The sequence below is a fragment of the Salvelinus fontinalis genome, chromosome 6, assembly GCF_029448725.1.
Source record: "Salvelinus fontinalis isolate EN_2023a chromosome 6, ASM2944872v1, whole genome shotgun sequence".
Classification (NCBI taxonomy): Eukaryota; Metazoa; Chordata; class Actinopteri; order Salmoniformes; family Salmonidae; genus Salvelinus; species Salvelinus fontinalis.
The window spans coordinates 12,903,621-12,919,897 of NC_074670.1; the positions used below are offsets into that span (position 1 = coordinate 12,903,621).

The window sequence follows — 16,277 nt, forward strand, 5'->3', positions numbered from 1 at the left end:
CTCCTACCCCACCTGTCCTCTCCTCCTACCCCCTCCTGTCCTCTCCTCCTTCCCCCACCTGTCCTCTCCTCCTCCCCCCACCTGTCCTCTCCTCCTCCCCCCACCTGTCCTCTCCTCCTACCCCCACCTGTCCTCTCCTCCTACCCCCACCTGTCCTCTCCTCCTCCCCCCACCTGTCCTCTCCTCCTCCCCCCACCTGTCCTCTCCTCCTACCCCCTCCTGTCCTCTCCTCCTCCCCCCATCTCTCCTCTCCTCCTTCCGCCTCCTGTCCTGCCTCTCTCAGATTGTGTTGTGCTCTGTAGCTGACTCTCCCCAGTGTGTAACGGTGTGTGATGCTGTATTATTATTATTGTCAGAACACACGCCAACTATAGTTATTACAGTAATGGGCCAGGTTCATTTATTTAATGTCTGATGGGTGTGTGTACTCATTGCCCACAGCATTATCATATCTGTGCGACGCAATGTGCAAGAGAGCTTACTTCCCTCGCTGTCTCACCTCTTCCCTCCACCCCCCCTCGTTCTCTCTCTCCCTGGACATCTGTAGTATAGAAGTTGATTGGGTAATGGGTAATGACCAGCACACCTACACACTGAAGAACTACCTCCCTTTCCTCACTCCTGCTCTCTCAGCCCCCTCCTTCCTTTTTCTCCTCCCCTCTTCTCTGTCCATCTCTGAACGACAGATTCCTCATGTTATGCTCCCTCTGTCAATCTCTCTCCATCCCTCTGTTCCTCCTCCCTCTGAATCTGGCTATAACAGGTCCTGGTGGGGTGGGATTTGGACACACACGCACGCCAGCCAGCCAGCACAATATACCTCTAGCTGAGTGTTAACTGCCATCCTCAGTGATCCCCTTCTATGACCTTGCGTCACTCTGTGGGACACAGGCTTTTCACAGTGGGGTAGTCCATAATATTCCCAGGTGAACCCCAGGACATCCCCAGGAGAACCCCAGGACATCCCCAGGAGAGACCCAGGACATCCCCAGGAGAACCCCAGGACATCCCCAGGAGAGGCCCAGGACATCCCCAGGACATCCACAGGAGAGGCCCAGGACATCCCCAGGAGAGACCCAGGACATCCCCAGGACATCCCCAGGAGAACCCCAGGACATCCCCAGGAGAACCCTAGGACATCCCCAGGAGAGGCCCAGGACATCCCCAGGAGAACCCTAGGACATCCCCAGGAGAACCCCAGGACATCCCCAGGAAAGACCCAGGACATCCCCAGGAGAGGGCCAGGACATCCCCAGGACATCCACAGGACAGGCCCAGGAGTGTGAAAAGCCTATCAGAGAGCTGTGAAATCCTGTGGGGTGGAGTGGAGTCCTCTCTTTCCCTTCAGGACCTGGCTGTAGAGGTGTGACGCAAACAGAGTGCTGTCCATCCCCTCCCTCCTCCCCATTTCTCCACCCCTCTCTTTTCTTCCTTCTCTCCCCATCATTCCCTTGTTCTCTTTCTCCTCTGTTCTTTCTTCTTGTCTCTGTCTCCTCTGTCCCTCTCTCTTTGTCTCTGTCTGTTTCTCCATTCCCCACTCAGAGGAGAGTGTTGTCCTTCCATACCGCTCACAGCTGTGTTCCTGTGCATCTTAAACAGTCCAATAAAGGTTGTAAGTTCAGTTCAACATCCTGTTTCTGTTGTATGTTCTTCTGACACACACACACACACACACAAAGTAAAACAAACACTGTGGCCAGTAACCTGATTCAAAGAGCTGTAGCTTTACAGTAAAACAAACACTGTGGCCAGTAACCTGATTCAAAGAGCTGTAGCTTTACAGTAAAACAAACACTGTGGCCAGTAACCTGATTCAAAGTGCTGTAGCATTACAGTAAAATAAACTATTACTGTACTAACAGGCCTGTTTCAAGGTCATTTCAAGTTCTTCCTACTGCCAACCAACTGTTGTATGTGCACATTTACAGGATTGTGTGTTTGCATATGTGTAGTAGTACAGTGCCTCTTCAACCTCAGGAGGCTGAAGAAATTTGGTTTGGCACCGAAAACCCTCATAAACTTTTACAGATGCACAATTGAGAGCATCCTTTCGGCTGTATCATCACCTGGTATGGCAACTGCACCGCCCGCGACCACAGGGCTCTCCAGAGGGTGGTACGGTCTGCCCGACGCAACACTGGGGGCAAATTACCAGCCCTCCATGACACCTAGAGCACCCAATGTCACGGGAAGGCCAAAAAGGTCATCAAGGCTGGGACCGAGAGACAGAAAAACAGCTTCTATTGCAAGGCCATCAGACTGTTAAATAGACATCACTAGCACATAGAGGCTGCTGACTATATACATAGACTTCGAATCACTGGCCACTTTAATAAATGGAACGCCAGTTACTTTAGTAATGTTTACACATTTTTCATTATTCATCTCGTATGTATATACTGTATCCTATTCTACTGTATCTTAGTCTATGCCGCTCTGACATTGCTCATCAAATATTTATATATTCTTAATTCCATTCCTTTACTTAGATGTGTGTGTATATGTTGTGAAATACTTGTTAGATATTACTGAACTGTTGGAGCTACAAACACAAGCATTTCGCTACACCCGCAATAACATCTGCTAAACACGTGTATGTGACCAATAAAATTTGACTTGATTAAGTTAATGGAAGTGCAGCACAGACACAAAAGTCCATCCCTGGAGTGTCTCTCACTCTGCTCCCATCTGGTGGCCAGACTGTGTTACTACTCCTCTCATCCACCAGAGAGACTGGGTAAAATGCACACAACGTATCCAGAAACCACAACAATACTCCCCAAAAAGCTTTGGTTAAATGTCATGTTTATTCTATCGAGGAGGAACAGTTTAACAAAACGAATGAAAAGATAGAGAAATTATATTCACATGTTCAACAATGACCGCTATTAATGATGACTTAAACTCTCCACATTTTCACTCTGGAATAAACTTCTGGGTGTTGGGTTTGGATCGAGATGGCACACACACTAAACACACTACCCAGTGTGCCACGATGCATCTATGAACATCTCAGAGTGTGTGTGTGCATGTGTGTGGTATGTATGGTGTGTGTAGGTCTCTGTTATTAATAAGTAGACATTAAGCCTAGCCAGGATTTGAGTGGAGATGTCTCATAATAATCATCCTCCTCTCCTGAGTGAGTGAGTGTGAGAGAGAGAGCATAGATATGTGTGAGTGTACATGTGTGTGAGTGTACATGTGTGTGTTGTGTACATGTGTGTGTTGTGTACATGTGTGTGTTGTGTACATGTGTGTGTTGTGTACATGTGTGTGTTGTGTTCACTTCTTCTCCCCCTTGTCGTTGTACTCCAGGAAGAAGTCGTTGCAGGCGACGGTGAGCGCCCCCACCAGAATAACAAACTCAGTGAAGTCCACCTCTCCATCATTGTTGGCATCCAGGTCCCCCATCACCTTGTCCACTGCTTCCTTGTCCTGGGCATTCTGGGTGAGGGAGAGAGGAAGACTTTTACGCTGTGTGTCTGTGCGTGTGTGTCTGTGTGTGTGTCAATCTCCTTACCCCCAGGTAGTTGCCCAGCTCTGCAGAGAGCATCACTTTGAGCTCTGCTCTGCTCAGGGTGTATTTGTCGCCCTCGTCTCCAGAATACTTATGGAAGGTCTGGATCATCAGCTGCATGGCCGTCTCCAAGGTGGACACATTCTCTGTGTTGGTAGGGTTAGACATACTACAGAGGTAGAGAGACAATAGACATGGTTAGGATCATGATTAATAACATTGTTAGACACTACAGAGGTAGAGAGACAATAGACATGATTAGGATCATGATTAATAACATTGTTAGACATACTACAGAGGTAGAGAGACAATAGACATGATTAGGATCATGATTAATAACATTGTTAGAAATACTACAGAGGTAGAGAGACAATAGACATGGTTAGGATCATGATTAATAACATTGTTAGACACTACAGAGGTAGAGAGACAATAGACATGGTTAGGATCATGAGTAGGTGTTTCACATTGTAGTAGGACATCAAGTGATGTAGCCTGTGCAGAGTGTATGTATTTTCTCATGGAAGCTGAGCCAGGATCAGATGGATCAGTCAAACACACTGTAGAGAGCAGTGGAGGCTGGTGAGAGGAGGACATATCATAATAATGGCTGGAATGGAATGATATCAAACACATGAAACACCCCCCCAAAAACGTGTTTGATATCATTCCATTCCAGACATTATTATGATCCATCCTCCCCTCAGCAGCCTCCACTGGTACAGAGACACAGTATCAACATAGGACGAGAGAGAGAGGGATGGATGGATGAATAGACACAGAGAGAGAGAGAGTTGCTTGTTCCTCAACCCTGTCTAGTTCCTGAATTAGTCACAAGTATAAAGTCATCCTACCCAACATCTGAAGAACTACAAACCCCAAGAGCCCTACTACATTACTAAAGCCCCAGACAGTTAGCCATGGAGTATGATGATGATTGATGATTAGTTTCCCCACTTAAGGATAAGTTGATCCTGGATCTGTGGGGAGCCACATTGAGACACTGATGGAAAGGAGATAGGTAATAGTGAGCAGGATATGTGAACCCCAGCCTTCTGATAAGAGTGAAACTCACACCAGGTAGAAACACACCCAGCTCTAACTCTGTCTCTAACCCTAAAGCCCTGTCCTGTCCAACCCAGTACAGGAGGAACTGGGACCATAGGAACCTGAGCTGCTCTCTACCTGAGCTGGACTGGATGGTTGGTAACAGAGAAGACAGGTGTATGTATCCCACCACCCTGCCTCCATCCCACCCATCCATCTCTTTATCCCACCCCTCATCTCTCCATCCCACCCATCCATCTCTCCATCCCACCACTCCATCTCTTTATCCCACCCCTCATCTCTTTATCCCACCACTCCATCTCTTTATCCCACCCCTCATCTCTCCATATCTCTATCCCATCCCTCCATCTCTTTATCCCACCCCTCATCTCTCCATATCTCTATCCCACCCCTCCATCTCTTTATCCCACCCCTCATCTCTCCATATCTCTATTCCATCCCTCCATCTCTTTATCCCACCCATCATCTCTCCATATCTCTATCCCACCCCTCCATCTCTTTATCCCACCCCTCATCTCTCAATATCTCTATCCCACCCCTCCATCTCTTTATCCCACCCCTCATCTCTCCATATCTCTATCCCAACCCTCCATCTCTTTATCCCACCCCTCGTCTCTCCATATCTTTATCCCACCCCTCCATCTCTTTATCCCACCCCTCATCTCTCCATATCTCTTTATCCCGCCCCTCATCTCTCCATATCTCTATCCCACCCCTCCATCTCTTTATCCCACCCCTCATCTCTCCATATCTCTATCCCAACCCTCCATCTCTTTATCCCACCCCTCATCTCTCCATATCTCTTTATCCCACCCCTCATCTCTCCATATCTCTTTATCCCGCCCCTCCATCTCTTTATCCCACTCCTCATCTCTCCATCTCTTTATCCCACCCCTCATCTCTCCATATCTCTATCCCATCCCTCCATCTCTTTATCCCACCCCTCATCTCTCCATATCTCTATCCCACCCCTCCATCTCTTTATCCCACCCCTCATCTCTCCATATCTCTATCCCACCCCTCCATCTCTTTATCCCACCCCTCATCTCTCCATATCTCTATCCCACCCCTCCATCTCTTTATCCCACCCCTCATCTCTCCATCTCTTTATCCCACCCCTCATCTCTCCATATCTCTATCCCACCCCTCCATCTCTTTATCCCACCCCTCATCTCTCCATCTCTTTATCCCACCCCTCATCTCTCCATATCTCTATCCCACCCCTCCATCTCTTTATCCCACCCCTCATCTCTCCATCTCTTTATCCCACCCCTCCATCTCTTTATCCCACCCCTCATCTCTCCATATCTCTATCCCATCCCTCCATCTCTTTATCCCACCCCTCATCTCTCCATCTCTTTATCCCACCCCTCATCTCTCCATATCTCTATCCCATCCTTCCATCTCTTTATCCCACCCCTCATCTCTCCATATCTCTATCCCACCCCTCCATCTCTTTATCCCACCCCTCATCTCTCCATCTCTTTATCCCACCCCTCCATCTCTTTATCCCACCCCTCATCTCTCCATATCTCTATCCCATCCCTCCATCTCTTTATCCCACCCCTCATCTCTCCATATCTCTATCCCACCCCTCATCTCTCCATATCTCTATCCCATCCCTCCATCTCTTTATCCCACCCCTCATCTCTCCATATCTCTATCCCACCCCTCCATCTCTTTATCCCACCCCTCATCTCTCCATCTCTTTATCCCACCCCTCATCTCTCCATATCTCTATCCCACCCCTCCATCTCTTTATCCCACCCCTCATCTCTCCATCTCTTTATCCCACCCCTCATCTCTCCATATCTCTATCCCACCCCTCCATATCTCTATCCCACCCCTCATCTCTCCATCCCACCCCTCCACCTTCCATCTATCTGTTGATCCCATCGCATCCCTCCACCTTCCCTTCGCTCCCCATCCCTTCCCCACCTCTCCACCACCTTCCCTTCGCTCCCCATCCCTTCCCCACCTCTCCATCTTACCTCCACCACCCCTCCACCTCTCCATCTTACCTCCACCACCCCTCCACCTCTCCATCTTACCTCCACCACCCCTCCACCTCTCCATCTTACCTCCACCACCCCTCCACCTCTCCATCTTACCTCCACCACCCCTCCACCTCTCCATCTTACCTCCACCACCCCTCCACCTCTCCATCTTACCTCCACCACCCCTCCACCTCTCCATCTTACCTCCACCACCCCTCCACCCCTCCATCTTACCTCCACCACCCCTCCACCTCTCCATCTTACCTCCACCACCCCTCCACCTCTCCATCTTACCTCCACCACCCCTCCATCTTACCTCCATCACCCCTCCACCTCTCCATCTTACCTCCACCACCCCTCCACCTCTCCATCTTACCTCCACCACCCCTCCACCTCTCCATCTTACCTCCACCACCCCTCCACCTCTCCATCTTACCTCCACCACCCCTCCATCTTACCTCCACCACCCCTCCACCTCTCCATCTTACCTCCACCACCCCTCCACCTCTCCATCTTACCTCCACCACCCCTCCACCTCTCCATCTTACCTCCACCACCCCTCCACCTCTCCCACCCCTCTTCCCTGACCACTCTACTTCTTTCCCTACAATTACATTTACACTGTATCAAATTCACTTTATCCCAACAGAAATCTGAGGTCATTCTTGTTTAGGAAAAATATAGATTTGCCTCCTTTGAGCAAGATATTAACATAAACAGAAAATAAAGAAGAAAAAGAAGAGAGAGGTCAGGACAGAGGAAACACAACAGGTCATAAACTCCATACAGGCTAACATCACACCGGTATAGACCAGGGAATAGACATGAAATCCCCAAACACAGAGTAGTGAAGTCTACAGTACAGGCTGTGTGCTTTCCCCATTCTGTAAGAGTTATATTGATGTTGTTTAGGGTTACAGCAACGCAAACTTTGTATCATTGTCTCTAGATCACAAACAGCTGAAATATATTTCATCTGCTACACATGTTACCGTGCTAGACAGAACTACCTCCTGAAGAGCAAAAGGGCTGAATTGTTTTGCCTGTTGCTGAAAACGGCATTAATTCCTGAGTCAACTTTTCTTCCTTACCTGAGCAAAGGAGGAGAGCTGGCCTGCTGTTGGACACGTAGAGGGAGAGTAACGAAGAACGGTGAGGAGGGGGAGATGGACAGCCTCTTAAATACTTCTCTCACTCCTCCCACTTCACCTCTCTCCCTCCTCCCACTCCGCCTCTCTCCCCCCTCCCACTCCGCCTCTCTCCCTCCTCCCACTCCGCCTCTCTCCATCCTCCCACTCCGCTTCTCTCCCTCCTCCCACTCCGCCTCTCCCTCCTCCCACTCCGCCTCTCTCCCTCCTCCCACTCCGCCTCTCCCTCCTCCCACTCCGCCTCTCTCCATCCTCCCACTCCGCTTCTCTCCCTCCTCCCACTCTGCCTCTCTCCCTCCTCCCACTCCGCCTCTCTCCCCTCGTCCCACTCCGCCTCTCTCCCCTCGTCCCACTCCGCCTCTCTCCCCTCCTCCCACTCCGCCTCTCTCCCCTCCTCCCACTCCGCCTCTCTCCCCTCCTCCCACTCCGCCTCTCTCCCCTCCTCCCACTCCACCTCTCTCCCCCCCTCCCATCCCTCTCTTCTTCCACCCGTTGCTCTTCTTCTCTGTCCCATCCCTCCGTCTCCTCTCCTCCTTCTCTGTTCACACGACGGACACCTGCCTTCCTGTGATGGACAGATACGATCCATCCTTCATAAAAGCTGTCAGACATGACACCACATCACTACCTCAGGATGATCACATTTACATTATTAGTATGAAATATTACCCCCTCTGGTGTAACATACTCATTACTGTAGAGTATGGTATAGTATGGTATAGTATGGTATAGAGCTTGACCTAGTGTCAAGAATACTGGAGAACACTCTAGCAGTTTCACCTGTGAGAGATGTCAATTAAATCCTAATGAAATCATTAATTATCTTTCAAGAAGTTTTTGAGAAAGCCAGGGAGATGAGGAGAGGGAAAGCAGAAGAGGAGAGGAGGAGGAGATGGAAAGAGGAGAGGAGGAGGAGAGGGAAAGCAGAAGAGGAGAGGAGGAGGAGAGGGAAAGCAGAAGAGGAGAGGAGGAGGAGATGGGAAGAGGAGAGGAGGAGGAGAGGGAAAGGAGAAGAGGAGAGGAGGAGGAGAGGGAAAGCAGAAGAGGAGAGGAGCAGGAGAGGGAAAGCAGAAGAGGAGAGGAGCAGAGGGAAAGCAGAAGAGGAGAGGAGCAGAGGGAAAGCAGAAGAGGAGAGGAGGAGGAGAGGGAAAGCAGAAGAGGAGAGGAGCAGGAGAGGGAAAGCAGAAGAGGAGAGGAGGAGAGGGAAAGCAGAAGAGGAGAGGAGGAGGAGAGGGAAAGCAGAAGAGGAGAGGAGCAGGAGAGGGAAAGCAGAAGAGGAGAGGAGCAGAGGGAAAGCAGAAGAGGAGAGGAGGAGGAGAGGGAAAGCAGAAGAGGAGAGGAGGAGGAGAGGGAAAGCAGAAGAGGAGAGGAGCAGGAGAGGGAAAGGAGAAGAGGAGAGGAGGAGGAGAGGGAAAGCAGAAGAGGAGAGGAGCAGGAGAGGGAAAGCAGAAGAGGAGAGGAGCAGAGGGAAAGCAGAAGAGGAGAGGAGCAGAGGGAAAGCAGAAGAGGAGAGGAGGAGGAGAGGGAAAGCAGAAGAGGAGAGGGAAAGCAGAAGAGGAGAGGAGGAGGAGATGGGAAGAGGAGAGGAGGAGGAGAGGGAAAGCAGAAGAGGAGAGGAGGAGCAGAGGGAAAGGAGAAGAGGAGAGGAGGAGCAGAGGGAAAGGAGAAGAGGAGAGGAGGAGGAGATGGGAAGAGGAGAGGAGGAGGAGAGGGAAAGCAGAAGAGGAGAGGAGGAGCAGAGGGAAAGGAGAAGAGGAGAGGAGGAGCAGAGGGAAAGGAGAAGAGGAGAGGAGGAGCAGAGGGAAAGGAGAAGAGGAGAGGAGGAGGAGAGGGAAAGGAGAAGAGGAGAGGAGGAGCAGAGGGAAAGGAGAAGAGGAGAGGAGGAGCAGAGGGAAAGGAGAAGAGGAGAGGAGGAGGAGAGGGAAAGCAGAAGAGGAGAGGAGCAGGAGAGGGAAAGCAGAAGAGGAGAGGAGGAGCAGAGGGAAAGGAGAAGAGGAGAGGAGGAGCAGAGGGAAAGGAGAAGAGGAGAGGAGGAGGAGAGGGAAAGCAGAAGAGGAGAGGAGCAGGAGAGGGAAAGCAGAAGAGGAGAGGAGCAGAGGGAAAGCAGAAGAGGAGAGGAGCAGAGGGAAAGCAGAAGAGGAGAGGAGGAGGAGAGGGAAAGCAGAAGAGGAGAGGAGCAGAGGGAAAGCAGAAGAGGAGAGGAGGAGGAGAGGGAAAGCAGAAGAGGAGAGGGAAAGCAGAAGAGGAGAGGAGGAGGAGAGGGAAAGCAGAAGAGGAGAGGAGGAGGAGAGGGAAAGCAGAAGAGGAGAGGAGGAGGAGAGGGAAAGCAGAAGAGGAGAGGAGGAGGAGAGGGAAAGCAGAAGAGGAGAGGAGGAGGAGAGGGAAAGCAGAAGAGGAGAGGAGGAGGAGAGGGAAAGCAGAAGAGGAGAGGAGCAGAGGGGAGCAATGTGGTGTAGCCTATTTATACACTTTGGCCACAGAGCCAAGGTGCAGAGAGAGCCACAATGGAGACAAGGTGCAGAGAGCTACAATGGAGCCAAGGTGCAGAGAGAGCCACAATGGAGACGAGGTGCAGAGAGCCACAATGGAGACAAGGTGCAGAGAGAGCCACAATGGAGCCAAGGTGCAGAGAGCCACAATGGAGACAAGGTGTAGAGAGAGCCACAATGGAGACAAGGTGTAGAGAGAGCCACAATGGAGACAAGGTGCAGAGAGCCACAATGGAGACAAGGTGCAGAGAGCCACAATGGAGACAAGGTGCAGAGAGAGCCACAATGGAGACAAGGTGCAGAGAGCCACAATGGAGACAAGGTGCAGAGAGCCACAATGGAGACAATGTGCAGAGAGCCACAATGGAGACAAGGTGCAGAGAGAGCCACAATGGAGACAAGGTGCAGAGAGAGCCACAATGGAGACAAGGTGCAGAGAGAGCCACAATGGAGACAAGGTGCAGAGAGCCACAATGGAGCCAAGGTGCAGAGAGAGCCACAATGGAGACAAGGTGCAGAGAGAGCCACAATGGAGACGAGGTGCAGAGAGCCACAATGGAGACAAGGTGCAGAGAGAGCCACAATGGAGCCAAGGTGCAGAGAGCCACAATGGAGACAAGGTGTAGAGAGAGCCACAATGGAGACAAGGTGTAGAGAGAGCCACAATGGAGACAAGGTGCAGAGAGCCACAATGGAGACAAGGTGCAGAGAGCCACAATGGAGACAAGGTGCAGAGAGAGCCACAATGGAGACAAGGTGCAGAGAGCCACAATGGAGACAAGGTGCAGAGAGCCACAATGGAGACAATGTGCAGAGAGCCACAATGGAGACAAGGTGCAGAGAGAGCCACAATGGAGACAAGGTGCAGAGAGAGCCACAATGGAGACAAGGTGCAGAGAGCCACAATGGAGACAAGGTGCAGAGAGCCACAATGGAGACAAGGTGCAGAGAGAGCCACAATGGAGACAAGGTGCAGAGAGCCACAATGGAGACAAGGTGCAGAGAGAGCCACAATGGAGACGAGGTGCAGAGAGAGCCACAATGGAGCCAAGGTGCAGAGAGTCACAATGGAGACGAGGTGCAGAGAGTCACAATGGAGACGAGGTGCAGAGAGCCACAATGGAGACGAGGTGCAGAGAGCCACAATGGAGACGAGGTGCAGAGAGAGAGCCACAATGGAGACAAGGTGCAGAGAGCCACAATGGAGACAAGGTGTAGAGAGAGCCACAATGGAGACAAGGTGTAGAGAGAGCCACAGTGGAGACAAGGTGCAGAGAGAGCCACAATGGAGACGAGGTGCAGAGAGAGCCACAATGGAGACAAGGTGCAGAGAGAGCCACAATGGAGACAAGGTGCAGAGAGAGCCACAATGGAGACAAGGTGCAGAGAGCCACAATGGGGACAAGGTGCAGAGAGCCACAATGGAGACAAGGTGCAGAGAGAGCCACAATGGAGACAAGGTGCAGAGAGCCACAATGGAGACAAGGTGCAGAGAGAGCCACAATGGAGACAAGGTGCAGAGAGCCACAATGGAGACAAGGTGCAGAGAGAGCCACAATGGAGACAAGGTGCAGAGAGCCACAATGGAGACAAGGTGCAGAGAGAGAGCCACAATGAAGACAAGGTGCAGAGAGAGCCACAATGGAGACGAGGTGCAGAGAGCCACAATGGAGACAAGGTGCAGAGAGAGAGCCACAATGGAGACGAGGTGCAGAGAGAGCCACAATGGAGACGAGGTGCAGAGAGCCACAATGGGGACGAGGTGCAGAGAGAGCCACAATGGAGACAAGGTGCAGAGAGAGCCACAATGGAGACGAGGTGCAGAGAGAGCCACAATGGAGACAAGGTGCAGAGAGAGCCACAATGGAGACGAGGTGCAGAGAGAGCCACAATGGAGACAAGGTGCAGAGAGAGCCACATCGGAGACAAGGTGCAGAGAGAGCCACAATGGAGACGAGGTGCAGAGAGAGCCACAATGGAGACAAGGTGCAGAGAGAGCCACAATGGAGACAAGGTGCAGAGAGAGCCACAATGGGGACGAGGTGCAGAGAGAGCCACAATGGGGACGAGGTGCAGAGAGCCACAATGGAGACAAGGTGCAGAGAGAGCCACAATGGGGTATCACTTACTGTCTCAGTCAGTGTGCTATTGTAGCAGTGGATTACCATGTCCCGGGGCTGTAGCCATTTTGTACTGCGTGTCAAAACATAGGCCAGGGAAAGCAATGTTTAGATAAACACCACGACAACAGGAGAAACCCTGGAGGAAGGTGAGAGGCCCTGCTATGGCGCCGACAATATTCTTTCAAAGATGCATGCCATCCACAAGATTAAAATACAGACTATCTCAATACTTATACTCTGAAATGGAAAATATTTCATTTACAGTTTCCACAATTGTTTCCACATGTTTGCTGCACCCCATCACTGTGAGGTATTGTTTGTTTTGTGACACACGGCTTGCAGAGTGCTGTGGTTCCCATGATCGGCTTCTCCTGTGTATGATAGTTTTTGCCTGCCTCACTAACCCTGCCTTTTGCCTATTCCCTGCCTGTACTTTAGCCTATCGGATTTCCTGTTATCTATCTATTGCCTGATCTCCAGGACAACGTTACTAGCCTTTTCCCCTGCCTGTACTATTGCCATTTTGGCCCCCCCGTGTACGACCTTCTGCCTGCCCCTGGACCCAGCTACCCAGAAACCAGCGCTGTCTCCCCTCGTGTTCATTACACCTGCCTCCTATTTGGGTCTGGCCACAGCACCTCATCTACATCACAAGCCATGTGTTCCCTGGCTAAACAGAATCATCTGGAGTGACGGATCCAGCCGCCGAAAGCCCCCCCATCAACTTCACCACATGCTTCCTCCATTGCCTGCAGAAGAGGCATGCAGGCGAGGGGATGGCGGTCATACACCTTCATCGCCATGCCGAAAAAAACTATTCGATTGTGTTTAGGAATGGGGAATATGGTGGGAGGTATAGAACAAATTGTGGGTGGTCGATGAACCAGTAGGGGACCAGAGCAGCCCGGTGGAAACTCACGTTGTCCCAGATGACAACATACCTGGGCTGCTCTGGTCCACCCCTCTGCTTGGCTGGAATGAGGATGCCATGTAGTGTGTCCAGGAATGTGATGAGAAGGGCGGTGTTGTAGGGACTAAGGTTGGCATGGTGATGGAGGACGCCTTGCTGGCTAATGGCTGCACACATGGTGATATTCCCTCCACGCTGTCCAGGGACATTCACAATGGCACGGTGGCCAATAATGTTCCGTCCCCTTCTTTTGGCTAACATCCAGCTCCAAGACTCTGAAGCAGACAAGACAAGGTGCCATAGACCTAGAGCAGTCAGTATGGTGAGGCACAATACACTGGATGTGTCTATACAGTGCTGATATGATAGTAAATTCACAGTATAGTACTTACTTGCACATATTCATAGTGCTGTTCTTTAACCCTCTGAGTGTCGCTCAAATGGCGCCCTGTGGACCTGTTTCATCCGGATTCGGTTGTGCTGTAACACACGGTCCAGTGTAGACAAGCCCTCCTGGTGAATGTTATTGAATATTGTGTTTCTGAAATGATGTGGTTCTGGATTCCTCGTAGTCTAATGGTATTGTTTGCCACCACCATGTTCACAATAGCGGTCTCCTGTTCTGGTGTGAACAGCCGGGTTCTTCCACCATGGCCGGGCCGTCTCTCAGTTCTGCAGAAGAGCCACAAACATGATGACATTACTGTAACGTTGGGAAACAATCCCTGAGTAACATAGTTCTACTGGTATGTCAGACTGCAGTAAACATAAAGAGCATAGTGTAGATGGTAGGTAACTTACCGGTTGTCATTTCTGAATGTATGGATGATAGATGCAGTAGTGTAGATGGTAAGTAACTTACCGGTTGTCATTTCTGAATGTACGGATGATAGATGCAGTAGTGTAGATGGTATGTAACTTACCGGTTGTCATTTCTGAATGTATGGATGATAGATGCAGTAGTGTAGATGGTAGGTAACTTACCGGTTGTCATTTCTGAATGTACGGATGATAGATGCAGTAGTGTAGATGGTATGTAACTTACCTGTTGTCATTTCTGAATGTATGGATGATAGATGCAGTAGTGTAGATGGTATGTAACTTACCGGTTGTCATTTCTGAATGTACGGATGATAGATGCAGTAGTGTAGATGGTAGGTAACTTACCTGTTGTCATTTCTGAATGTACGGATGATAGATGCAGTAGTGTAGATGGTAGGTAACTTACCGGTTGTCATTTCTGAATGTACGGATGATAGATGCAGTAGTGTAGATGGTAGGTAACTTACCGGTTGTCATTTCTGAATGTACGGATGATAGATGCAGTAGTGTAGATGGTATGTAACTTACCGGTTGTCATTTCTGAATGTATGGATGATAGATCCAACCGTGTAGTGGCTCAGGTTGAACTGAACTCTGCCCAGCCTCCCTCATACTCAACACATGGTTGAGCACATGGTCAACAAATGTGGCCCTGATCTCATCTGAGACAACTGTCCTTCCTCATCCTCCTCATCCTCTTCTCACACCTTCACCTCGAGCTCTTGATTCACCATTGACCTCCATTTTCCTCCAGAAGAGGAGAGCTTATCTGTGGCCTTTTATAGCGCTAAAGCTCTGATTTCTAAGTGAACAATTCAGCAACTAGTGTTTACACCTGTGAGGAGTGGGTGTTGCCAATTGGTTTATAGAGCTTGGCATTGTTTATAGAGCTTGCAATTTTGCAGACTTGGTCTAAGGATTTGGTACATGAGTTTCAGGTTTCGGTGACTGCGTTTCAAGTTCCAATTTTAGTGTGTAAACAATTAGGAAAAACTGTAATCTGTCATTCTCAAGCATCTGCTCAGTGAACTGTGTCTGTTCCCCTCAGGGCGTGGGGTGTGATGACCTTGTTGGCTGGGCCTGGTCCAACAGCTGCCCTGCTTGGCCTGGCACTGTGTTTCCAAATGCTGTGTTGGACCCACTGGTTGGTAGCAGCCAATTTCAGTTGGTGATTAGGCCTGAAACAATGGTTCTGTCTCCCAGTAGGTTAGATGGTAGTGGTTATTGAACTGAAGGGCAGAACATGCTGGAATGGCATCAGGGTAATATAGGAGCTCCAGAGGGGGTTTATAATGTAAACAGCCCAACAGACCAGAGGCTGTGGTTAGCCTAGTGGGTGTGTGTCTGGCCTGCGTCTGTTTGAAAGGGAAGCTGGTACAGGATCAGAGGGTACTAGCTGAATGGAGACAACACCCTTGACAGGCAGCCATGCAGAGCTATCCCTTCTGTAACACACACGTATACAAGCAAACATAATTACACACAAATCCTACATTCATACAAATGCATAGCTATCCCTTCTGTAACACACACGTATACAAGCAAACAAAATTAAAATCCTACATTCATACAAATACATAGCTATTGTAATGTATATTTTAATGACAACTGCACTCCACAAACCAAAACAGGAAAATAAATATGTCTCCTTGTTTATTTCTATGTGCTGTTTCTTTGACCACGACTCAGGCTTATACAACCCCTGAGTTGTATAGTGTCTGTGCACAGCTTGTTGTTAAGTCTGAATGTTAATGTAACATACCGTACTTGTATGTTGCACCCACTTCAGCTCTGAGGCTGCTCGCCCCGGGGGAGTGGAAAGTAGGATTCTAGTGTATAGATCTGCCTGTATTACAGTATAGACTTGTTTATCTCTCCCTGGTGCAATGCAGCATTGTATTCTGTTGGCAGAAGACGTGTGTATCCTTGCTGTGCACAATAGGTGGTGTTGTATATTGGTGTCCAATTTCAATATTCTGGTGCATCGTGGGCCACGGAGTGTGACATGACTATATTTAGAAGGGGCCGCTGGTGGCCATGGAAGCAGGTATCAGTTCTATAAGGTGTGTCTTCATCATGACACAGGGCCACCTAGAGAATGTCATTTAGAGATCATGTTAGAGTAGTGAAAGAAGACAAGACTTTAAAACATTGCCATGGCATTTATTTCAACATGATAACAAACCATTTACTGTAGAAGTGT

At 49.8% G+C, this 16,277-nt stretch overlaps 2 protein-coding genes across 3 annotated transcripts in view; both read right to left on the reverse strand.

Annotated features, from left to right (window-relative positions):
- Positions 1-2,788: 2,788 nt before the first annotated feature.
- On the reverse strand, positions 2,789-7,745 carry LOC129857088 (protein S100-A1-like). Its single transcript, XM_055925013.1, has 3 exons — positions 7,674-7,745; positions 3,521-3,686; positions 2,789-3,444 (listed from the first exon to the last, which is right to left on the reverse strand). The coding sequence occupies exons 2-3, from the start codon at positions 3,683-3,685 to the stop codon at positions 3,283-3,285; spliced, it is 327 nt and encodes a 108-aa protein (XP_055780988.1). The 5' UTR covers position 3,686; positions 7,674-7,745; the 3' UTR covers positions 2,789-3,282.
- Positions 7,746-16,216: 8,471 nt separating this feature from the next.
- The window catches only part of LOC129857089 (protein S100-A16-like), a 7,973-nt gene continuing 7,912 nt past the window's right edge, over positions 16,217-16,277 (reverse strand). For both annotated transcript variants that reach the window (XM_055925015.1, XM_055925014.1), the window contains exon 3: positions 16,217-16,277. This exon is cut by the window's right edge and continues 608 nt beyond it. The gene's annotated coding sequence lies outside the window, so the exon portion shown is untranslated.

Bases quoted from the DNA above. Each gene is read 5' to 3' on its own strand.
- LOC129857088 (XM_055925013.1), bottom strand. From the start codon at position 3,685: ATGTCTAACCCTACCAACACAGAGAATGTGTCCACCTTGGAGACGGCC. The intron at 3,445-3,520 runs GTAAGGAGATTG...TCCCTCACCCAG, and splicing joins AGCTGGGCAACTACCTGGGG to AATGCCCAGGACAAGGAAGC.